The 24798-nt window shown below is 39.7% G+C and overlaps 1 protein-coding gene and 1 long non-coding RNA gene across 5 annotated transcripts in view; one reads left to right on the top strand and one right to left on the bottom strand.

Moving 5' to 3' along the window:
• Window positions 1-9110: 9110 nt before the first annotated feature.
• On the bottom strand, window positions 9111-14033 carry LOC144696362 (uncharacterized). The gene is made up of 2 exons (XR_013580154.1): window positions 13825-14033; window positions 9111-10571 (listed from the first exon to the last, which is right to left on the bottom strand). It is a non-coding gene; the product is annotated as an uncharacterized LOC144696362 (long non-coding RNA).
• Window positions 14034-14166: 133 nt separating this feature from the next.
• ing3 (inhibitor of growth family, member 3) overlaps window positions 14167-24798 on the top strand; it is a 35785-nt gene continuing 25153 nt past the window's right edge. Inside the window, exons 1-6 of one of the 4 annotated variants that reach the window (XM_078568003.1) lie at window positions 14167-14374; window positions 14502-14573; window positions 14904-14999; window positions 17901-18001; window positions 19016-19081; window positions 22820-22916. In XM_078568003.1, coding sequence (XP_078424129.1) covers window positions 14347-14374; window positions 14502-14573; window positions 14904-14999; window positions 17901-18001; window positions 19016-19081; window positions 22820-22916 — 460 coding nt within the window. In that variant the 5' untranslated portion in view covers window positions 14167-14346. Of the gene's footprint in view, window positions 14375-14501; window positions 14588-14903; window positions 15000-15035; window positions 15157-17900; window positions 18002-19015; window positions 19082-22819; window positions 22917-24798 lie in introns of those variants that run through there. The other 3 variants (XM_078568004.1, XM_078568005.1, XM_078568006.1) reach the window with 3 other exon arrangements.

Genomic DNA, 24798 nt, shown 5'->3' with positions numbered 1-24798 from the left:
CACCACCGACAATGGCAGCAGTGTGTACCATCTACAAGATGCACTGCAGCAACTCACCAAGGTTCCTTCAAACCACTTTCCAAACCCACGACCTCTACCATCCAGAAGGGCAAGGGCAGCAGACACATGGGAACACCATCACCTGGAAGTGACCCTCCAAGTCACTCACCATCCTGACTTGTAAATATGTCACCGTTCTTTCACTGTTTCTGGGTCAATATCCTGGAACTCACTACCTAACAGCACTGTGGGTGTAATTACACCACAGAGACCACAGCAGTTCATGAAGGTGGCTCACCACCATGTCCTCAAGGGCATTTAGGGATGGGCAATAAATGCTGGCCTAGCCAGCGATGCTCACATCCCTTGAACGAATAAATAAAATATGTATGTGTATGGTATACACATATAAAAATATTTGCATCCATTATCATTTAGAGTTGTTCTCATTTATAACTAGTCATAGAAAAATGTAACTAAATGTGGTTATAAAAGTGGTTCAATGCATTACAAGGTTTAACAACATTAAAGATTTTAGAATGATATTATAACCCATGATACCTGTACTATAATTTGAACCACAATGTTATTGGGATTGATTTCACTGCAGATTACAGGGAAGTAGCATACCCTATATATATTTTATGTAACATTTATGGCTTGCTGTTTTGTTTTATTTCTTTTCCTCTCAGCCTTCTTGTATTTTCTTTGTTTTATTTTTAAATTAAAATATTTTCACTGGTGTCATAAAGTAACTAGCAAACAAATGAATCAAAAAGTGTACAAATATATGGGCATAATGTTAATTATATTACCAGATTATGAGGACCTTCGTAAGATTAAACAAACCACAACTGATTTTGAGGCATACAACATTGTGGTGATTACATAGGGATTGTCCGGTATCTACGTACTATGTAGCAGTTAGAGAGAAGGGAAATTCCCTTTGCAGCAGCGATATCTCTTTCACCAGTGGCTGTTGTCTGTGGCTAGGAAGACTTTTGTTAATGTTGCTTAAGGTGCAACTTTTTCTTCAGAATCACTCTTTGGCATTTACTTACAGCTGAGATTTTCAATATTTTTCACTATTTCTAGGATTAGAACAGAGATGAGGAGAAACTTCTTTAGCCAGGGAGCGGTGAATCTATGGAATTCATTGCCACAGAAGGCTGTGGAGGCCAGGTCATTGAGTGTATTTAAGACCGAGATAGATAGGTTCTTGATTGGTAAGGGGATCAAAGGTTACGGGGAGAAGGCGGGAGAATGGGGTTGAGAAACTTATCAGCCATGATTGAATGGCGGAGCAGACTCAATGGGCTGAATGGCCTAATTTCTGCTCCTATGTCTTATAGTCTTATGGTCTTATTTTCTCTCTAGTCTTGTATAAGAGTTTTTTTTATTTATTTAATCTCTGCTCAATTTTTCTCTTCTTTTTTGAATCTTTACCCAACCTAAGGTAATGGCCAACACATATCCTGCAAACAATGGCTTAAAAGATTATCTGAAAATCTCAGTGACTTTTTTTGGAAGCATAAAAAGACTGCCAAACTTCTTCCCAAATGGTGGAATTCTCCCCCCATCGGGGGGGGTTGTGCGGGGGCGGGCGCAGCCGGGCACGGATTCGATTGGCGCCCCCGATTGGGTCCATGCCGCCATTTTACGTGGGCGGGCCAATTAAGGCCCACCCAGCGTGACGTGCACCTGGAAGCGCTGAGTGCTCCCTGTGCAGATTAGTTTAAAGTTTCTAAAGTTTAATAAAGAAGAAAAAAATTTTTTAGACCATGTCTCCTCATGTGAAACTGTCACATGAACTGGGACATGTGTATTCATTTTATTAAAAATTTTACCAAGATTTCAAAAACATTCATAAAATCTCATCCTGTCTGTGGATGAGGTCCCATGAAAAATGCAAAGGCTGCCTGGGCTCTTTGCCTGCCCGCCAACCTTGAGGTTGGACGGTCAGCTTTCTCATTAGGGTTAATTAGTTAACTGATGGCCTGAACAGGCCTTTGACAGTTCGGAGGGTGTGCAGCAGACTCGGCTGCGCGCCCGCTGAACTGAAAATCTAAATGATGCGCGATTACGTTGGGACACATGCCCGACGTCACCCCACGTCACTTTACACCTCGGCAAGTGGGCCTCGCCCCCACTCACCGAGCCAAAAATTCTCCTCATGGTTGTTTATGGATCAGGTTTCTGATAGAAAATGGAAAATCATGTATAAATTGTAGTATCATTATAATTTCTACATGCAGACCCATTGAACAAAGGCAATTGATATGCGAGTGATAGCACCTTCCTCCATGCCTCACTGAATGGCTTGTACAGTAAAGCTGCTGCATTTGATACAGTTTTAAGTACAATAGAAAGTACAAATTTATGACAGGACTGCACATTCAATCATAAAATAAGATAGATTTTTTTCAAATTATATATGATTTTAAAACAGGCCAAAAGCAACAATCAGTAAGATCTGGCATGCCGAGTAAATGTGCCAGCTTTCATACATAAACCATTCTACAGATCACGAGATGAAAAAAATCTTCTTAGATCATTTATCCTAGAAATTCTTACCATTCCTCACTCTAATGGCATGCAAATGTTTCTTAAATTATCCCAGGGTTTCTCCCTCCACTACTCCACCTAGAAGTTCATTCTTCAGTCTTTGTATGAAGATATCAGCTCTACATTTTACCTTCATGTTAGTTGGAAGTAATTTTTCTCATCTACCTTTTCATTCTATTTACTATTTCCTTTGTGTTTCGTTAGATCAAAACTGGACACAATACTCAAGAGGGATGATTTTCTGAAAGTGTTTTCCCAACTGGAGCCTTATTCCACACTGGAAGTGCTCCTTGAGGAATCACAGCCACACTCTTCACAATCTTCTTTTCATCATGTGGATGATGGTGTGCCATATAAATGGCATTGGGCTGCACAATAAAATCATTCCCATGAGGAGGCAACACAAAGTTTGCATGTTGCCTGCCTAAATGGGAATGGGTGTGGACTGTGAACCATGAACCTGAAATTAGGCCTTAATTAATTTTTAACCTTTGGCCTCCAGCTAAGCTAATCCATCTACCAGTGTAATAATGGCACACATCATGCACTGATTTCGATTTTAGTACCATTTCTAATCTACTGATTTGCAGCAAATTCAATCAATAACCAGCTCATCATTCTTGATTGGCACCCCATCCACCACCTTCAACATTTACTCCCTCTGCCACCGACACACAGTGGCAGCAGTGTGTACCACCTACAAGATGCAGTGCAGCAATTCGACAGTACCTTCCAAACCCACGATCTCTACCACCTAGAGGACAAGGGCTGCAGATGCATGGGAACACCTGCAAGTTCCCCTCCAAGTCACACATCATCCTGACTTGGAAATATATCGCCATTCCTTCCCTGTTGCTGGGGCAAAATCCTGGAACTCTCTTCCTAACAGTACCGTGGGTGTTTTGACAACACATGGGGCAGAATTTTCTATTAGGCGTGCAGGGGCAGCGACATCAGGCGTGCCTCCCAACGTCACCGCGCGTCATTCCAATCTTTTGTTCAGTGGGTGCGCGCTGGAGTCGGCTGTGCACCTGCCGAACTGACAAAGGCCTGTTAAGGCCATTAATAAACTAATTAAACTGATTCTCAACACTGCCCGTCCAATCTTAAGGTTGGCGGGCAGACGAAGAGCCCAAGCGGCCTTCACACTTTGCATGAAACCTCATCCGCGGGCGGGATAAGGTTTCATGAAGGTTTTCTTAATTAAATAAAAATTTCTCTGACAATTCATAAACATGTCCCAACTCATGTGACACTGTCACATGAAGGAACATGTCTGAATAATTTTATTCTTTCATTTTTTGAAACTTTTAAAACTGAACTTAATGTCCCTGAGGCAGCTCAGGGCCATGACTCTCCCTCCTCCCCCCACCCGCACAGGTAGTACTGAGCGCTACCAGGCACAAGTCACGCTGGGTGGGCCTTAATTGGCCCGCCCACATAAAATGCCACGCGGAGCTGATCGTGGGTGGCGATCAACTCCGCGCCCGCTCCTGACCGGCCCGCCTGCCCAACGGAGAAAATTCTCCCCGTGGACTGCAGCGGTTCAAGAAGGCAGCACACCACCACCACCTTCTCAAGGGAAATTAGGATGGGCGATAAGGGTGGCTTAGCTAGTGACGCCCACATTACATAAATGAATAAAAAAATTTCTGTGGATGGGACTGGAAAATCCCGGCCTCGGTATTCAAAAACTAGTTATAAATATAAAAGGTGATTTTGTCGATAAAACTGACGAATTATCAAAGAAAGTAAGACTCACATTTACATGATGCTTTATGCTATGGACAAGGGGGTGGGGGGGGCGGGGGGCGGTTTAATTTAGACAGCCCTGGTTTCTTCTCTCACCACCCATCCATAAACAGGAAGGTGTTTTTGATTTTTGATTTCCCCCTTTGAAAGCAATGGTGCATTTCCCAGCCCCTCAGTTTTGGTGTGATCCCATTTCTATTAATAACCCCACAACAAAAGGTGAAGTAAAGGTGTTAGTTTATTTTACACACATTCAAAACGTGGGAGGGGGTTTCGCTGCATAGCTCCTGGTACATTCATACAATAAAAGAGGGATAAGGGAAAGAAAGAGGTACGGAGCAAAGACCATAGTGAAGATAAGAATTATTGTTTCACATGAGTCCAGAATTAAAGTCCAGTGGTGTATCCTTTAAGGGACGGCCGGCTGAAGACTGATGTTGGATAATTCACTTTTCAAGTAGAGATGACTTCCACAATGAGATGGGCCTGTAGGGATGAATTAGTCTTGTAGGCACAGGAATAGAAGTTCAGAAGTTCTGGTAAAAATAGTGTAAGTGGGCAGCTAAGTATTCAAAAACCTAGACAAAGCCATTTTTCTACTGCCCCCGCCCGCTCCTGCTGAGCCCGCCCACCACCTGAAAAATTCAGGCCCAGAAGTCTTGCTGTCACTAATGGACCAGGGTTGCATGCAATCACCACTTGTAGTCCCTAACCATGTCAAACTAGGTTGTGTTCTTGCTCCAACTCTGTTCAGAATACTGTTTGCTATGGTACTGCTTAAGATATTCAAGAACTGTGTTAGGGGAATCTATATTTGATATCCCATGAACTGCGCCATTTTTAAACTTCATCGATGGTGTGTAAATCAAAACTAAAGCAGATAAGCTTTTGTAGACTACGGTGCACATATTGCAACTGAAGTGGGCAGAGGAAATGCTATGAAGATATACTAAAGATGACATTGAAATTTTGTATTATTAACCTCAATACCTTGGAAAATGCAACTAATCACATATCATCCTGTAGCATGCCTGCCAGGCTAGTTTGAATCAATTTGAAGTTGTGAGTTTGTGAGGTTTGGTTGTCAAGCACCTAGCATGTAAGACACCTCATCTGACTTTCAGTGTGATATGTGCAGCCACATATGTGCATCCAAGTTTGGGCATTTCTTCCATCAGTGCACTTATAACAACTGAGATCTCATTAGAGGGGCTAGGGAGTGAGTTTCAGATGATGAGGTCCAGAGCACTGACAGTGAGTTGGAGCCCTGGAAAATGGGTTTCAGAGCACTGAGAAGATTAAGTCGTGGCAGTGCTTTGGGGCAGATAGATTTTCTGAGCATTGTTGGGGGTGCTGGAAGCAGGAAGGGAAGTTGGTTAACCGTTCAAGCTTTTTCTGAAATGATTCAGGTGAAGCAACATACAGAAGCAAAAAGACATGGCAAGATACTAAAAGGAATATACTAATTAGACATACATTGCATAGGACCAAACTTCTGGTCATATAGCCAATGCTGCCACTATCAAGGCTCAGAAATGGGCAAAGAATTAATGAATTTCCATCTATTCTGTGTATCAGCCTCCAGCATGCTTCCAGGCTGGTCTAAAGTACTGTCAGCTAAAATGGTCAGAGGCCTCAGCTTAATAAATTGGTTCCCAGATTGTTTTTTTTTACAAAATTGCATTGTGTGCTTAAATTTTCCACCTAAAACATAGCATCTGAATCAGATACATTCTGAACTGAGAAAATGAGTATCTTGGAGCATACATGAAAGTAGATTTTAATTTTAGATTTGTGACAGCTCTGTGTCTGTTTTTGCTACTTTGTTTATTTTTGTCTGCTTTTGTCCAGGATTGTACCAGAAACATTTATTGTTGTTCCAGTGCAATTTCTGGATATGAGATCCCAAAGGGGTTTTCTCTCTTTCTCTATTCTTATGACAAGAAATAGAAGGATAAAGAAAGGGATGTGAGGCAGCTTCGATTGCACCAGAGATGAACTGCTCATATTGTTCCTTATTAAGGCAGCCAACAACTGCCTAGAAATGTCTGAGGAAAACTGCACTTGAAGGCTCAGAGTGTAGCAGTGACAGAGCTACACCTCAGCTTAAACCTGAATTGATTCTGGTAGTCATGCAGATCAATGCTTACTTTGCATCAGCAAAGTATTTCAGCAAATTCTCAATTCATAGGCTTATTGAAAGAGACATTGAAAGGATAGTTTTCATAAGATCAAGGCTATCTTCTTCTGTCTTAGCCTGTAACATCATTGAAACAGAAATGTGCAACAGCAGACCATGGCACAATGTAGCAAACATGGTTATAGAACACACTACAGAATCTTAAAGCAACACTTCAGATTCTTACACATGCTCAGGAGCATTTCTTATAATACAGTCTAGTCAGAGTCTGTTGCAAAGTCCTAATTTTTGCCTCCAGATAAAATTAATCTTGTGAACGGGAGTGGGCACTTCTATTTTTCAGTAGAAAATCAGTCAGTTCCACATGGTTATCCATTGTATTTCTGCAGCTCTTTTATAATCTTTCCTTTAGTATGCACTATAGCAACTCTCTCCCCTTCTCTCTGCCCCAGTCACAGGAGTGAGAAACTTGTGTGAAAGATAATTATTCACCATAGAATGGTTTCATGTAGGATCAACTTCAGTCAGTGGTGTGTCATTTGAAATATTTGTACCAAAGTGTTGTCACAAAACTGCAAAAAATCTTTTCTGGCTATGCTGTCAACCCAATGCTTTAAAATTATTTAGGATTACAAAGGATATTTGACAAAAAACAGGCCACTCGGAGCAATAGCCCATGCCAGTGTTTATGCTCCACTTGAGCTTCCTCCCATCTTTCCTTGTCTAAATCTATCATCATAACCCTCTATTCCCTTCTCCGTCGTATGCTTGTTTAGCTTCCCCTTAAATAGATCTATACTATTCACTTGTTTCTGCATGTTAGTCTTTCAATAATTTCTATTACCTGCTTTAAGCATCGTTTTCCAGAAGTAAATGCACATAGATACTTTTCATTCATAAACATTAGGGTAGATTTTGGGATCATCTACAACAGTACAGGCAAATACTTTGAAGGTTCATACATTCTAATCATAATACCTTTAGCTGAAGTTTCTACGCCAACAAAATACTCGTTTATTTTATTCGAAGCACAACTGCCCTTCCAAGATGTGAGGAAATTTTGAAGTGGTTTTGATTGGACTGTATTCATATCCAGATCAACTCTGAAGTTTGAAAAAGGTAAATTATTTCCTTGAGGATTATTTCCATTTGTTGCATTGTATATTTATTTAATATCATTGTTTTAGTAAAGTAAATGGAAATATATCCAATTAGTAGTTTCAGTCTATATCAGTCAGATTCTGTGTCATCTTCTCTGTCTTTCAAGAGACAGAAAATGTAATGAGAAAATCATGCAAATTCCAGTGTGCAATCCTAATTACAATAAGTGCTAGCCTCAGGCTATCCCACCTAAGATGTATGTGCCTGAATGTAATGAGCTGTTTTGGGGTAGTCTGGTACACTCATTAGCACAGAAATTGTATCAAAAAGCCGAAACTATGTCAGGCGTGATATGATAATCATTGAAACAAATGCCAGTGTAGGATATAAATGAATAGCCAAGAATATTATCATGCAAAACTTGAAAAGAAGTTGGTAAATCCCGCATTTATTTAGGATGACATCTGTTGAACTCTCTGGAGATAAGTAGTAAAAATCTGAAGAACAATTTTCCAATGCCTAAATTAGTTTTCTGGTCAATAAAACTGATATAACATCTGTTGTCAACAAAAAGCACATAGAAGCATTTAAGCAGTTGGCTTAATTTATTAAACAAACAACTTCATGAGCCATTAAATTACCAACATTTGTTCTTTCAATGTAGCAAATATTATGTAACAGCATCGATGGTTTAACACAAATTCTAGTGCCTTGGCCAAAAACAAGGTGTTTTTCCAGAAGGGGAAAATTAGAGTATGTCAGCAGTAGTTGATTCCATATTTGATATAAATCAACTTGAAACTAACCCACTTAGGCTGAAATAACCAAAAATTAGAAAAATATTAATATCTAAATTTCTGATTTGTCTGAAGTGCCATGAATGTCTTCAGTGACAATTTTGAATGAGTGATGCAACTGTGGGGACATTACCATACAATGAGTCAGCTACTTGTTCAACATGAAACAAATATGAAGACCACAAGAGAATGCAAAATGAAGTTTGTGTATACTTTCAAGTCAGTTCTGGATCCAGCCTCTCCATGTACAGGCCAATTCTGGAATTTCTTCACTCCTTGACTGACTGTGAACCAAATTCTCTGCTTCTGGAATATCAGTGTCACTTGGCCTGGTCTCTTGTTGTTTTCCACTTGCTCTGTGTTCCCCACCCTCTCCATTCTCCTTCAATCAACTGCTGTATTCAGCACAAGGGTCCAGATTGTAACTTCCTTTCTGCATCAAGTGCTGAACAGCTGATTCTATTTCGACTCATGTATATGAGTCAAAAGAAGGACTATTGGCTTTCCATTCAATTCAAACTGATGCAACACATTTTTTTTTAAATCAAATAATGTTAATTGCTTAAAATGCACACAATACCCTTCATATCAGATAGAATCAACTGACATCATCCACATATAAACTAATATTACTTTGGAAATTTTACAGAGATAATCTCCACGTTTACTATTCTGATTTATTATTCTTCCTTCCATTCGGATATTTGAATGAAATAGATTGATGGAGGCATAAACACAATTCATAAAACCGTAAAGAAAACTCACACCACTGCTTTGTCTATTATTTACCTATTGTGTTGATTCAATTATTCCACTGGAAACACTACAGAATATATTAATTACATTTAAAGATCCAAAGAACAGCTGCTGTATTAAAAACAACACTGTGGTAGCAATAAGCAATGTTAAATATAATCTCACATTCATTACATTAATAGTATTTGCCCACAGATGTTAACAGTTTCTTAACATTTTGTTGTTTTAAGCTGCCCTGACTAGCATAAGGAAAATACTTGTTGTTCAATAGATTGTCTGCTAAATTGCAACACAAAAGTATTCCCCACTTCACTGTAATAATCGAATTACATGTTCTAAAAGTTGACCTTAAATATATACTGGATGATAGATGATCAATTAAATCATGGTTTATACCATGTTCGAGGCCTGGTCAGTATACATTAGAAATGATAGATAAATAAATGCTTTGGTTTTAAAATGTAACATATTTTCATAGGTCACCAAAATTTTGATATATTTGCTCTTACAGATGAATAGTTTTCCACATGTTTGAGTAATATGGCAATTGGTGCCAATCTTACACATGAGGATTGCCAGCACAAACTATTTATAGCTCTGCATTTTTTACCAGTCAAAGTGTGCTTGCAAGCTGGAATTGTTTTTATTAAACACATGCTGCGAAGATATTTTAGCTAAAATGAGTTAAACTCTGGCCTAAAATATGCATTTCAAAGTTTGTATATGATTCCCTTCCTCTTCCCCCATTACTATCCTGATTCAGGTCAATGAGAATATTAGCTTAGCCCCATATCACTTAATACAGCCTCCCTTAGTGCAAATATATCCTAAATTGGAGTCACATTTTTTAGGTAAGATCAAATTGAACAGGAAGCAGATAGTGATAGGGGTTAGTTGTGACAGGAAGAATGGAGCTGAAATCCATAATATAACTTAATGAATATGAAAGTTAACTGTTTCTCTATCCATATATGCTGCTTGACCTGCTGAGTGTTTTCCAATATTTTGTTTTTATTTCTTAACTTCTTGCATGTTTGTCATTCATTCAGAAAATATTTTCAAACCAAAGTATTAGAACAAATATTTATTTACAATTTTTGTCACATCACATCCAGCCTAAATATAACAGAGTAAAGAAAAAAAAGATGACATTTTCAAATAATTACACACATTTCATGGTATTAAAAAAATTACAATGCGCAGCATATTAAGTTAGAATATACTAGGTTAGAGGAAGTATATGTAAATTATTGGGAACAGGAAAGAACTTGCACTTATATAGCACTTTGCACAACCTCAGGTCATCCCACAACATTACAAAGACAATGAAATACTATGAAGAATAGTAATGCAGGAAAAGTACACAGCAATAACCAACTAATACAAAAGCAAAACATAGTGCATGCTGGAAATCTGAAATAAAAACAGCAAGTTCTGGAAATCTTGCACAGTTCTGGCAACTGTAGAGAGAAACAAAGTTGTTTTGAGTTGAAAGTGACTCTTCAGAATGTGAAGATGTCATATTTGACTCAATGTTTAAGATAGAAAATACATCGGAAATATGCTTATTTTTAAGAAGCAAGCTTTTGGTATCAAGTTCATATTTCACAGATTTTCCAAACTACTTATTCAAAATAAGTCATTTATTAAGTCATAATAAGTGTTACAATTATGAGGTTTAACAAGATTGTTAGGCTTTGAGACCATGTCTTTAATTTACACTAAAATGAAGGGGGTCACGTGACCTGTTCTGAAGTCTGCCTGACAACAGGCCTGGGTAATGTGCTGTTAAAGGGTAAAAGGAAGCTTGATTTGTTTTGCTGGGTAGAAGGCGTAAATGTTCACACTTGGGCCAGAATTTTACGTCCCGCGGTGGGCATGCGCCTGACCCGTCTAGCCATGGGATGATGTCAGGCGAGCGTCCCAACATCATCATGCACTTACGCGATATCTTGCTCGGCGGACATGCGCAGCAGTCTGAAGCGCATCTGCCGACAATTAAACCCATTAAGGAGGCAATTGGAAGTGATTTTTTGTGGCCCGTCCACTTTTATGGTTATAAAAACAAAAAACTACTGCGGATGCTGGAAATCCAAAACAAAAACAGAATTACCTGGAAAAACTCAGCAGGTCTGGCAGCATCGCTGGAGAAGAAAAGAGTCGACGTTTCGAGTCCACATTACCCTTCAACAGAACTGAGTATAGTTAAGAGAGGGGTGAAATATAAGCTGGTTTAAGGTGGGGGGCGGGGGGAGAAGTTGAGGGTGGGGTGGTTGTAGGGACAAGCAAGCAGTGATAGGAGCAGATAATCAAAAGATGTCACAGACAAAAGGATCAAAGAGGTGTTGAAGGTGGTGATATTATCTAAGAAAAGTGCTAATTAAGAATGGATGGCAGGACACTCAAGGTACAGCTCTAGTGGGGGTGTGGTGGAAAGACTGACAAGGTATTAGTTGTAGATTTAAAAATAATGGAAATAGGTGGGAAAAGAAAAATCTATATAAATTATTGAAAAAAACAAAAGGGAGGGGGAAGAAATGGGATGGGGATGGGGGGAGGGAGTTTAAGATCTAAAGTTGTTGAATTCAATATTCAGCCCGGAAGGCTGTAAAGTGCCTAGTCGGAAGATGAGGTGCTGTTCCTCCAGTTTGCATTAGGCTTCACTGGAACAATGCAGCAAGCCAAGGACAGACATGTGGGCAAGAGAGCAGGGTGGAGTGTTAAAATGGCAAGCGACAGGGAGGTTTGGGTCTTTCTTGCGGACAGACCGCAGGTGTTCTGCAAAGCGGTCGCCCAGTTTGCGTTTGGTCTCTCCAATGTAGAGGAGACCGCATTGGGAGCAACAAATGCAGTAGACTAAGTTAGGGGAAATGCAAGTGAAATGCTGCTTCACTTGAAAGGAGTGTTTGGGCTCTTGGACGGTGGGCAGAGAGGAAGTGAAGGGGCAGGTGTTGCATCTTCTGCGTGGGCATGGGGAGGTGCCATAGGTGGGGGTTGAGGAGTAGGGGGTGATGGAGGAGTGGACCAGGGTGTCCCGGAGGGAACGATCCCTACGGATTGCCGCCAGGGGGGGTGAAGGGAAGATGTGTTTGGTGGTGGCATCATGCTTTTATGGTTGGTGGACGAGCCAATCAACCAGGTGACCTTTACAGTTTTGCTCAAACCTTGATCGAGGGCATGATGAAATCTCCATGGGGAAATAAAATAGAGATATCTGGGGGCTGTTTTTTTATGAGGCATGCTTTCAGGTGCTTGATTATATTGCATGGGCATATTTTACAGCATTTTTGTTGTTAGGTTTATTCTGTGGAGGTCTGCAGCTCCCTGAGGCAGCTGTCTGCCTTCAGGGTGCTCACTGGAAGTGCTCACTAGCACCCGCAGTGACGTCGGCACCTGCTCCCTTCCCACCCCCAACGGCATTGCTGAGCCTTTCTTGACATGCGTTTCACACTGGTTGGCCATTATTTGGCCAGCCTGTGTGAAATTGCGGTTAGGGGACAATCGCGGTCGTGGGCCCGTTTCCCAACCGCTCCTGGGTCCACCGATCACGCGTGCCCAACAAGCAAAAAATTCAGGCCTTGGAGTCAATGGCAGCAGCATCTGTATTTGCAGTGGTTAGACTGGTAGTCTCCAAAGCTCCAGGACGGTGTTCAGAATGTCAAGTTGTAAAGAGTTATGCTTTAACTTATCCATTTAATTCCAAGATAGAATAGAATTGGGGTCTAAAGGAGAGCTAATCAGCATTTCTACCTGGATACAAGACCCATATGATTCACATTTCCATGGAGGCATGCTTTGACAGGGGAAGGATTTCTAAGATATCCCAGGAAACTCTCTCAGTTCGTCTACCAGGTTCTGGGCGAGAGGAAGCGTGAGCAGCTGAAAGTTTCTAGTTCACTGTGCAAAAATGCAGGTGGAAGCTTGCACTTTTATTGAGAAGACCAAATTCATGAGGATTTGAAAGAAGTCTGTAAGATTTATGAAGCTTGCACTAGACTGAGAATCGCCAAGAAGATTCTCCCTGGTGAAGACAGTTCTGGTATTAAAAGTTATCAGCCTGGGAAAAGGAAGAAATGGAAGTAAACCCTCAAAAGCTGAGAATCACTTTGGACTAGATCTGGGCAAATAGAATGACTATTTAAGAGACAGTGTAACTTAACTGATTCTCTTTTTGGTTGTGTCAATAGTAAAAAGGGGAAAATTAAGCTGCCTACAAAAATACATAGTCAATAGGGCTTTTAGTCTCTTACAGTAAATTTCTTAAAACATGAAATCTTGTCATGTCATTCTTTCAGCTATCAACTGGAAGTTCAAATTTATTTTTAAAAGTCGCAATGATTGTCACATGAGGAACAGCAATTTTTAAGAAGACTACATTCATTTTAGACCCTACTGGGGAATGAAGTGTTATGCTCTGGGTATGCCTAAAAGGCTGTTGGACGTAGATTTAATACTAACTTTCAAAAGGGAATTGAGCAAGCACTTGAAGAGGAAACAATGTAGGGTTAAGGATCAAGGTAGTGGACTTAATTAGCTCTCTTGTTAGACTGCATGGTCTGCAACGGCAGGATAGCCACCTTCTGTGCTGTAAGATGTACCAAGCTTTTTTGTGCAATGAATCACCAATAAATATTAAATGCTGAGTTGTTGTATGAAGTTTCCTACGGGACGCATACAAATAAAAGAGCGCGCCGTCCAGCTCGTGCACGCTACCTTCAAATCGGAAACGGAAATACGTCTTATTTTTCAAAAAAACCCGAAACAATAACCAGAGATAACAAAACGATGCTGAACCGGCGTAACCTAAACCACACAGATGCCATTCCTAGCTTTATTTATAGACCGATTTCACCCAATGTCCTCCGGCTTTACTCGCCATAACACAGCGAAAGGGGGCGGAACAGAAAGCGCCAGCTCCGCGCCTCAACCACAAGTGCCCGGACTACATCTCCCAACATGCCCTTAGCGCCGGGGGCGTGTCTAGCCAATCCCATGACGACACAATAGAGGCCCGTGGGTTCCGCCAATCGGAGCGGCTGTGGCGCGCGCGGGGCGGGGCCGGGCCGAGCCGGGAGCTCGAGAAGCGGTGGATTTTTTTCCCCTTCCCCATTTTTTTTTTAACGAACGAGCGGCGCTGGCTTGAGACGCCATATTGGAACCATTTTAGGGAGGGGGGGAAAAAAAACATACACCCAGTAAAAATCGTGCGGTTTTAAAACTCCACACTTGGTCGACATGTTGTACTTGGAGGATTACTTGGAGAGTGAGTATTGAGTACAAGGCATCGGTGTGGAGTTGAGATTGTAATTTTGTTTTTTTCAAACTGGTTTGAAGGCCGGGCGGAGAGAGGAGCCGCCATTAACACTGTTGTTGTTTTCCTCTCTCGACAGTGATCGAACAACTTCCCATGGATCTGCGCGACAGGTTTACGGAAATGAGGGAGATGGACCTGCAAGTACAGAGTATGCAGAGCCACGTTAGTCATGTCAGAGCCACACAACTCAGCCCAGCTGCACACACACATACACCCCCCACTCTTAATACAGACACTGCAAGATCGCGAACACCTTCTTCCCACCCCCCCACTTGATTTTTTTTTAAAATCCCGCCAGGGCTTCTTTAATATTGCACCTTGTAAAAGTTGAAACCTTCAGTAAATAAAAGTTTCAGCTAAAATAATAAATCCTGCTTTACTTTGGTTTTGGATATCAAATTGTTTTGGATATAACCCGATCATTTGCAATGATTATAATTATTTCGTTTTTTTATGGTGTTTTTTTTTTCTCTTTTAGATAATGTTATGTTTTTTTTTCCCCCTACTCTATTGAAGAGTCGAATAACAACATACACCATAGCAACAGCGTGTTCATCACTTGGTCCAGCGCTAGGTGGGCTACTGCTCTTTCCCTTTTGAGAAAGTGGCCAGGCGCACTTGGATTTGTGTTTTATTTTGTAAATGATGAATTATATAAACTTTTCGAATATGCTTTTTACTCCACTTTGGTGGGACGATTGTTTCACTCGGGTTCAGTGAACATGTGGAAGGTATTATGTTTTTCTGGGATCTTCCCTTGCGACATAATTTTTTGATGTCATTCTAACTGCTAATGCCACGCAGTATCTTCATGATGGCTTTTAGCTGCCTGCAGTGTTTTATTTCACACATTTAAAAGTAACCTGAGATACTGTAAATTTGCTTAAGATGTTGCACTTATGCATACATGTATGTATATTAAATAATGAAATGCTTTTTGGCCTGGCAAGAGAATGGTCTTCTAAGTTTGCAGTTTTTAATATTTCTGAGTTTTGTGCCATTCTCATTTGAAAATTTATTTAAGAATTTCATTCAAGAAATTCTGTAAGTCTTAACAAAAGTAAATCCAATGAAAATAATGTACCATAATAAATGCAATTTAAATTGTATCACTACAATCTAATAACTAATGTAAGTAAAATTGTTCTTAAAAGAGAATTGGCTTTCCATAACCTTTATTGCCCAGCAGAAATACCAACCACAGTTCCTTTGGTCACCGCTGCTTGGTTACAAGTATAAACATTTGAATTTGATTAATTTGATATGTTACTTAGAAGTCTAATTAGAACATTTTCATGCATGTTAAATTAAACTTTTCTTCTAACTGTGTTAACAATCTCTGAATGATCAGGTTCATTTGGCAAAAAAATGCAATAAACTCTTCAAAATTCAAAATTAATTTTAAGTTGTCCAGCTAATGCAGTGGGGCATTAGTGATGTCATTTTATTAGTATTATTCCCACCAAGCAGAGAGTTATCATGAAGGATTTTCTTCCTGACTAGTTTAATAAATTACATTATGTAATGGTGTTTTGCCATGAACTTTTTTCAAATCCTCTTTACTTCCCCCACCCCCTCCCCCTCGTCACCCCCTCTTAAGAGCCTCCGAAGAGGCTGGTTCAACACAAATTGATGGCGATTATGTTATTAAAACACAGATCTGCAAACAGTTTGATAAGAATCTTAATAACAACCTTGCAGACAACATGCAACTACAAGTACATGTCATTTTGAGTAATTTGTTCACTGTTAATGTGTCTAGTTTACTTGGTAAACATCAGTGAAAGTATCAGCTGAAAGTAGGCTGAAAATAAACCTTAAAGCTATTTATTAAGTTCTTAAGTTTTACAACTGATCTCTAGAGACTCATTTTTTGGAAACTATATGGTTATAACATATAGAAGATTTATTGAAGTGCAAAAGAAGTTTAAAGATAATCAGGAAACCTCATAACTTTTTTAAAATTTGAAGTTACTATGGTAGCAATCTGCAGTTCACAACCTTATTGTATAAACAGGCCATGCATTTTTTAAATTCCTTTTTTTTTCTAGAATACTGTCCTTTTGCTGCAGAGTTATAAGTATTTATTAAATTGTCATGATGCCATGATTTCAGTCACTACTGCTAGCAACCCATTCAATTTTCAAGAAAAAATTAAATCACCATGTAAAGAATCCCTTTTGGTATTTATTCTACACTTTACCTTCACAGCCATGAACCTGTGCTACTCTGGCATTTCTGAAGCTTTTCCAGGTTTACTTTATCACCTAATAAAGAATTGGATGCTGCAAATAGAGGGATTTTAGGGTTTTGCTGGAGGGTTAAATTTCCTTAACAAAAACAGAATTACCTGGAAAAACTCAACAGGTCTGGCAGCATCGGTGGAGAAGAAATCAGTTAACGTTTCGGGTCTTCATGACCCTGCGGCAGAACTGAGTATAGTTAGGAGAAAAGTGAAATATAAGCTGGTCTAAGGTGGGGGGGGCGGGGGGAGAGAGAAGTTGAGGGTGTGGTGATTGTGGAGATAAGCAAGCAGTGATAGGAGAAAATTTCCTTCCTCATTTGTAATTTTCTTGTGATCCTGTTAAGTATCTTGTACACCTCTTGAGTCCCTTTATGGTTAATTCTTTTCAAAACATAAAATACAAACAATACAGAAAAAAATGAGAAAATAAATTAAATAGTAATCTAATAAATGTGAAAGAAAACGTTAAGAGGGCACCATAATAAAAATTGCGCTGCACTCGAATGTAAGCTGCTATTGATTGCTATTCCTAGGAGCCCTTACTATTTCCTGAAGAAGAAAACACTTAGTGGAAGTATGGGCGCCAAGTGAGTGTTGCAATATGTAACTGTCCCACTTACATTCCATCTTATACATTTATTTCTAACTGCTTTCTAATTGTGTTGACTAATCCTTAGTTGGAAGTGTTCCTGTGAATATAGTTGTTGGATGCTGTGTAACCTGCAAAATAATGTCCTACGATGACTGAGAAATTGTATAAATTCTCATACAACTTAATAAAATTGGGGTGAGTGACGATGAAACACAAGGTGAAAGTGTTTAATTGCTAATAGATAGGAGAGTCCTTGTGCGGTTTCTTAAATAGCATAGACTGTAGACTTACATTGCCCAATTTCAAAAATTGTTACCTGCAATCAAGTTATCGATTAATCAATATCCAAATTATAGCAGTATAGGGCTTTTTAGAGACTTGCTTTAAGCCCTATTATCAGCAGAGCTGCTCCAAGCTCAGATGAATTCAGTGAAGAAAAGTCAATTTCATTCTCATAAGGATGAACACTTAATTTTATTTCTGTTTCATTTAAATGTTCTATCTACATTTTGTTCCCAACAATGATGAAAGATCAAAAATATTGATGTAGATCAAAACTGTGCACACATGAGATTGGCAACTTCATATACCCTCGTGCATGTTGTGAAAATAGCTGATTTTCTTTTCTCCCCACACAGATGCAATGGATCAGTTAGAACAAAGGGTGAATGAGTTCTTTGTCAATGCGAAAAAAAACAAGCCAGAATGGAGAGAGGAGCAGATGGAAGCAATCAAGAAGGCAAGTGTGGTTTGGTTAGTTTTCTTTCAACTATCAGCAAAATATCAGTTGAAAATTTGTGTCAGTTCATAACATTAGAGCAACTCAACTTAGGTTATGCAAACGCACAGTGATGAAACAAGTAGTAATAGAATAGTGCAATTCTATGACTGGTAGTACAAAATGCTGCTTGCAAAAAGTTTAAATTCCTTGATTGTTGATATTGTAAAATCTTTACTTTTAAGAAAAAGGTTTATTTTTCTCCTCTTGTCAATTTTCTCCCTTTCTCTTCTGTAAATGTTCTATGGCTACTGCCTAGCCTTTGCCTAAAAATCCATTATTAATTTGTGAGCTTTGACAGAAAGTGCCAGCAGACTATTCAACCATGAGTGGTATTGCAACCAAACTTAATATTGTGCTAATGCAACATCCACACGTATACACTTCCATCACTGGATAAACTTGCTGGACTATCCAGCGGCATTTTGTTTATACCTTAATTAAGCAATTACTGGCCAAAGGTTAATTCTATAGCACTTCTAATACAAATGCTGACCTTTTAAAAATATATGGGGTACTAGCAGAGCAGACTATATATTTGCTTTCAGTAGTGCTTCTTGATTTGTGTTTTGGGGCTGCTCTATGAGAATATAGCGACAAATTCTTTAATAAATGGTATGTGCAGATGATAATTGAAGACACTTATAATTTATGCCAGTGCCAGTGTAACCATGCAGAGGCAGAAAGTGATCTCGCCATTTTTTTCACCATTTTCTCCTTTGCTTCCTTTCTCTTTCAGCTTTTCCTATGTTACATGGGGTCACCACAATGCTGGTTGATCACCTTTCAAATAAATCATCATCTTTTTTGGCTTTGATGGGTGGTTTTACAGCCTCTAACCCTCCTCATTTATGCAGGCTGGGGACTGGCACCAATACATGCTGACTTGCCTGCACCAGTGGCAAGGTTGTCATTTTTTCCTTCCACTAAAGTTAAATAGATGCATGTTTAACTTTTTGAATCTCGTTTTTATAGGACTACTATAAAGCCTTGGAAGATGCTGATGAAAAAGTCCAGTTAGCAAATCAAATTTATGATCTGGTAAGTTGATGTCAAACACTTTTTTTTAAAAAAAGTACAAATCTAACCCAGACACTTACATTTGTCTAATGTCTGGAAAAAATCACAAAAGGCAATGAGAAGAAAAACTAAGGATTATCTATATGAAAATAATCAAGTAATTTGCACATATCATGGTTTTAGGAGAAGAAGATCTTGCTTGACTAACCACCTTGACTTTTTGAAGAAGTGACATTCCAAGTGGACAGTGGAAAATTATATAATATTGTGCACTTAAACCTCCGAATTGATAAAGCTGTTCACAAAAGATTACTACTGAAACTGAAATCAGTTCAAGTTCAAGGTGAATTAAGTTGTGAATTAGGAATTGACAGACAAAAATAAGTGCTTACTTGTTGGAAGAATGATGCTATACACATCCACAGAACTCTGAGACTTTAGGGAATTCACTGTGTGATTTCAGCAGCACTCCTCTCCGTCAAACTAATTCAATGCTTTACATTAAGGGAAAAGCAAAATACTGCAGATACTGAATATCTGAAATAAGAACAGAAAATGCTTGAAATACAAAGCAAGTCAGACAGCATCTGTGGAGAGAGCAACAAAGTTAACATTTCGGGTAAATTACCTTTCACCAGAACTGGGAAAAAGTTAGAGATTGGGCAGGTTTTAACCTTGCACAGATGCAGGGAAAGGGTTGATGGGAGGAAAGAACAAAAGAATGGTCTGTGAAAGGGTGAAAGACAGGAGAGATTAAATGGTCAAAGGGATGATGGTGCAAGACCGAAGGAATGGTCTACAGGAGATGCAAATAACAGTAGCACAATCACTACCAACGTCTGTTGTCCAAGACAAAAAGGGAGAGTTGATTATGATCTGAACTTGTTGAGCTCCATGTTGTGTCTAGATAGCTGTAAAGTACTTAACCGAAAGGTGACGTGCTGTTCCTCAAACTTCCACCCCTCCAAATAAAAGGTGGGGCTATGGGAACCTGTGTGGATCCTAGGTATTGCTGTCATTTCATGGCGTATTTGGAACATTCTTTATTCCAGTCCTACTCTTGTTTTCCCCCTCACCTCTTTTTCAGGTACATTGATGATTCCATTAGTGCCATTACCTGCTCTTGTACAAAAGTGGAAAACTTTATCTCCTTTGCTTCCAATTTCCACCCCTCCTTTGCCTTCAAACAGTGCATCACCAACTTTTTGCTTCCTCACCTTTGCTATCCTTCACATTGAGGAGACCAAATCCAGGTGGATGATTGCTTTGCGGTGCACCTCCTTTCAGCCTGCAAGAATGACCCTAGCTTCCAGTCGCCTGTCATTTTAATTCTCTGCCCCATTTTCACTCACTTCCTTGTTCTTGGCCTCCTACGCTGTTATAAAGAAGCCCACCAGAAACTCAAGGAACCGCATCTCGTCTTTTGATTGGGCACTCAATGTTGAGTTGAGCAATTTCAGATCTGACCCTTTTTTTGTACAATATCTGTTGGTAATGATTCTCCTATTGCCATTTACACCTCCTCTAGGCACATCTTTTGTTTCTTTACTTGTCCCATTACCATACTATTTTTCCTTGCAAGTGTCATCCCTTTTGTCATTTAATCTGTCCTGCCTTTCACCTTATTCCTTTTGTTGTGTCCTCCCCTGCCTCCTTTTCCTTGCCTTTGTACTTGCTTAAAACCTGTCACATCTCTAACTTTTTCCAGTTCCTATGAAAGGTTACCTAACTGAAACATTAACTTAGTTTCTCTCTCCACAGATGCTGCCTGACTTGCTGTGTATTTCCAGCATTTCCTGTTTTTCTTCCGTAGTGTACGTTAATTGTTTATTGTACATAGGTAAGCAATTAAGAAAACCTGAAGCCTGCCTAATCCTGTAGGAAACTTTAATCTAGAATTTTCTCTTCCAAGGTGCTTTAAGATTGGTACCCCTTCCAATAACTAACTTTTGATCATTCAGCTGTTAGCATATTGCAACCACTCAAACCATAGTTGTAAGCTATCTGTACAAACTTGCATTGTTTACTATCCTGCATGGTAGCTGTAGGATGGTGTATTTAGTTGCTTCTCATGGAGCATGATTCCAACAAGTTTTCATGTTCCTCAGTCTAACAGCAATTTTTCAGATTTCTCAACCTGTCAAATAAATTGCAGTTCCCAACACTTAATCATGAGCGCCTTGGTGCTAAAAACTTTAGTTGACCGTATTGGATGGTGTATCATCTTTTATCGGCTTTTTTGAGGTAAATATCCAGCCATCATTGCACACCATTGACTCAGTCACAAAACATTTTCACACATTCACAGTTAAATTTTACAGTCTGGAAAACCATTCAACAAAAGTGAATTGTGAGAATGTGCTGAAGGTCTAGATTTACTACTAAATAAAATCAACCATACATTTAGACCTAAAATAAGTTGCATGTTCATACATCACAGTGGATGCTGTGTGGAATAAATCTAAATACTCTATGCCTGATCACTCTCTCAGAATTGAGAAAGTTATAGCACAGAAGGAGGCCATTTGGCCCATTATGTCAGTACTGGTTCTCCAAGTGCAACTCACCTAATTCCTATAACCCTGCACATATACCCCCAGATACCTCTGCTGTTGCACCCCCTTTATCTTATATTGCCTCTCCTCATTCTTTTTACCAATTAAGAATTAATTAATTAATTGGCCAAGTGCTGGAAAATGGGATTAGAGTAGATAGGGGCTTGATGACCAGCATGGACACAATGGACCGAAGGGCCTCTTTCCGTGCTGTAAACTCTATGACTACCAAAGTGAATCGCTTAACACTTCTGCATTAAATTTCATCCACCATTTGTCCGCCCATTCCACCAGCCTGTATAAACTTCGAAAGGACATACAACTATCCTTCTCGCCGTTTAAAATATTTCCAAGTTTTGTCTCCAATTTCTTATCCATTCTGCTACTGTTCCATTTATCCTGTGGGCCCCAACCTGCCTGACAAGCCTTTTATGTGACACTTTATTAAATGCCTTTTGGAAGTCCACACCAACTCCATTGCCCTCAACAACCTTCTCTGTTAACTCATCAGAAAACTCAATCCATATTAGTTAAACACAATTTGCTGTTAAATCCAAGCTGGCTTTCCTTAATTAATTCACATCTGTCAAAGTGACTGTTAATTTTTTACTGGATTATTGTTTCTAAATGTTTTTGCACCACCGAGGTTAAACTGACTGGCCTGTAGTTGTTGGACATATCCTTACACTCATTTTTGAATAAAGGTGTAACATTTGCAATTCTCCAGCCCTCCAGCACCACCCCTGTATCTAAGGGGGATTGGAAGATATGGCCAGTGCCTCCACAATTTCCACCCTTGCTTCCCTCTTACTTGGTCCATCTTCAGTTTAGGAGAAATGCTGCCTCTGACATCTCACTGGCTGGTGAGTGAAGTACAACCCCAATGACCACCAAATCTAACTTAATAAAATGCTCTGAGACCAGAAAAAAACAGACACAGGATTATCAATGGCGGAGGGATTTAAATACAAATACAGTACAACAACAACAACAATGCAGTAAAAGATTATTGAATTGCTCAAAATAGCCAACATGCTTAATTTGTTATAGACAGTACCTTTATAATTGACTTCAGTAGAAATGGCAAATGGCTGGCGGCCTTTGCCCAATATATTTGGCTGCTTGTGATAATCCATGGTTAGTGTTATGGACTTTGTGTATATAGCTTGTTCTGCTTATTAGGTTTTATATTTTGATTAACCAGGTGGATAGACATCTACGTAAGTTGGACCAAGAACTTGCCAAATTTAAAATGGAGCTTGAAGCTGATAATGCTGGAATTACAGAAATATTAGAAAGGAGTAAGTATGTTAATTTGTTACAGGATAGTACTGTAATTCTAGAATTCAAGATCTTATTGGTGACATTAACTGAATTAAATTGATGTTTCTGGCAGATTACAAGCTAAGCTGAGAACTGTAGGTAACAGTGCTAACACCTTAAATTGCCAGTAGATGTCAGTAAAATAAAATTTTAATTTGGTGTGATTTTATACAGTTAATATGACATGGGTGCTTGTATCTCGGCAGATTCAGTTAAAATGTTTTTTTCTTCATAATCCCTCGATATTAAACTATACTGTATAATTTTTTAGCGGATTTTGTGTCACATTCTTGCCAACAACATTTATACTTAGCAATAAGCTTGTCCATCCCAGGCAGGTGGGGGCCTACTTTATGTGCAAGTGTGATGGCTTGATGATGTTTCTGGTACTGACTTCAAAAATGAGGAATTTTAGCTGTTTTAATGCAGGGAGTTAATGCACAAACAGTTCTGTCTACAGTCTGTTCTAAAGAAATACAATGTAAAAGTAATTTCATAAGATTTCAGTAGTTTTTTTAATGTGTGAAAGAAATAAATACACTTTTTTATTCCATTCATGGTATATGAGAGTTGTTGGCAAGGCCAAAATTTTCTGCCCATCCCTAATCGCCCTCGAGAAGGTGGTGGTGAGCCGCCGCCTTGAACCACTGTAGTCCATGTGGTGTAGGTACACCCACCGGACTGTTGGGAACAGAGTTCCAGGATTTTGACCCAGCTACGGTGAAGGAATGGTGATATAGCTCCAAATCAGGATGCTGTGTGGCTTTAAGGGGAACATGCAGATGGTGTTTCCACGCATCTGCTGTTCTTGTCCTTCTAGGTAACGGATTTGGGAGGTGCTGTCATAGGAGCCTAGGTGAGTTGCTGCTGTGTGTTTTGTATATGGTACATAATGCTGCCACTGTGCCTCGGTGGTGGAGGGAGTGAATGTTTGAGCTGGTGGATGGGATGCCGATAAAGTAGGCTACTTTGTCCTGGATGGTGTCGAGCTTTGAGTAATTTTGGAGCCACACACATCCAGGCAAGAGGAGAATATTCCATCACACTCCTGACTTGTGCCTGGGCTTTGCGGAGTCAGGAGGTGAATTTCTTACCTCAGAATTCCCAACTTCTGACTTGCTGTTGTAGCTACAGTATTTATATGGCTGGGCTAGCTAAGTTTCTGGTCAATGGTAACCTCCAGGATGTTGATAGTGGGGGATTGAGCGATGGTAATGCCATTGAATGCCAACGGGAGACTGTTAGATTCTCTCTTGTTTCTAATGGTCATTGCCTGGCTCCAACCAGTGGAGAGTTTTCCCCCTGATTCCCATTGACACCAGTTTTGCTAGGGCTTTTGATGCCACACACGGTCAAATGCTGCCTTGATGTCAAGGGCAGTCACTCTCGCCTCACCTCTTGAATTCAGCTCTTTTGACCATGTTTGGGCCGAGGCCAAAAGGTCATGAGGTCAGACGCTAAGTGGCCCTGGCTGAACCTAAACTGTCAATGAGAAAGCTACTGCTGAGCAAGTGTTGCCTGTGGTAATTAGTCAGATTGGATTTGTCCTGCTTTCTGTGGACAGGACATAACCTGGACAATTTTCCACATTGTTAAGTAAATGCCAATGTTACAGCTGTACTGGAACAGCTTAGGTAAGGGCATGGCTAGTTCTGGAGCACAAATCTTTACGAATACTGCCAGGATGTTGTCAGGGCCCATAACTTTTGTTGCATCAAGTCCCCTCAGCCATTTCTTGATATCATGTGGAATGAATCGAGTTGTCTGAAGACTGACATCTATGACTTTGGGGCCTAGGAGGAGGCTGAGATGGATCATCCACTTGGCATTTCTGGCTGAAAATAGTTGCAAATGCTTCAG

Source organism: Cetorhinus maximus, chromosome 22, assembly GCF_964194155.1.
Source record: "Cetorhinus maximus chromosome 22, sCetMax3.hap1.1, whole genome shotgun sequence".
NCBI classification, from domain to species: domain Eukaryota; kingdom Metazoa; phylum Chordata; class Chondrichthyes; order Lamniformes; family Cetorhinidae; genus Cetorhinus; species Cetorhinus maximus.
This window is presented reverse-complemented; position numbering and strand designations above follow the sequence as displayed.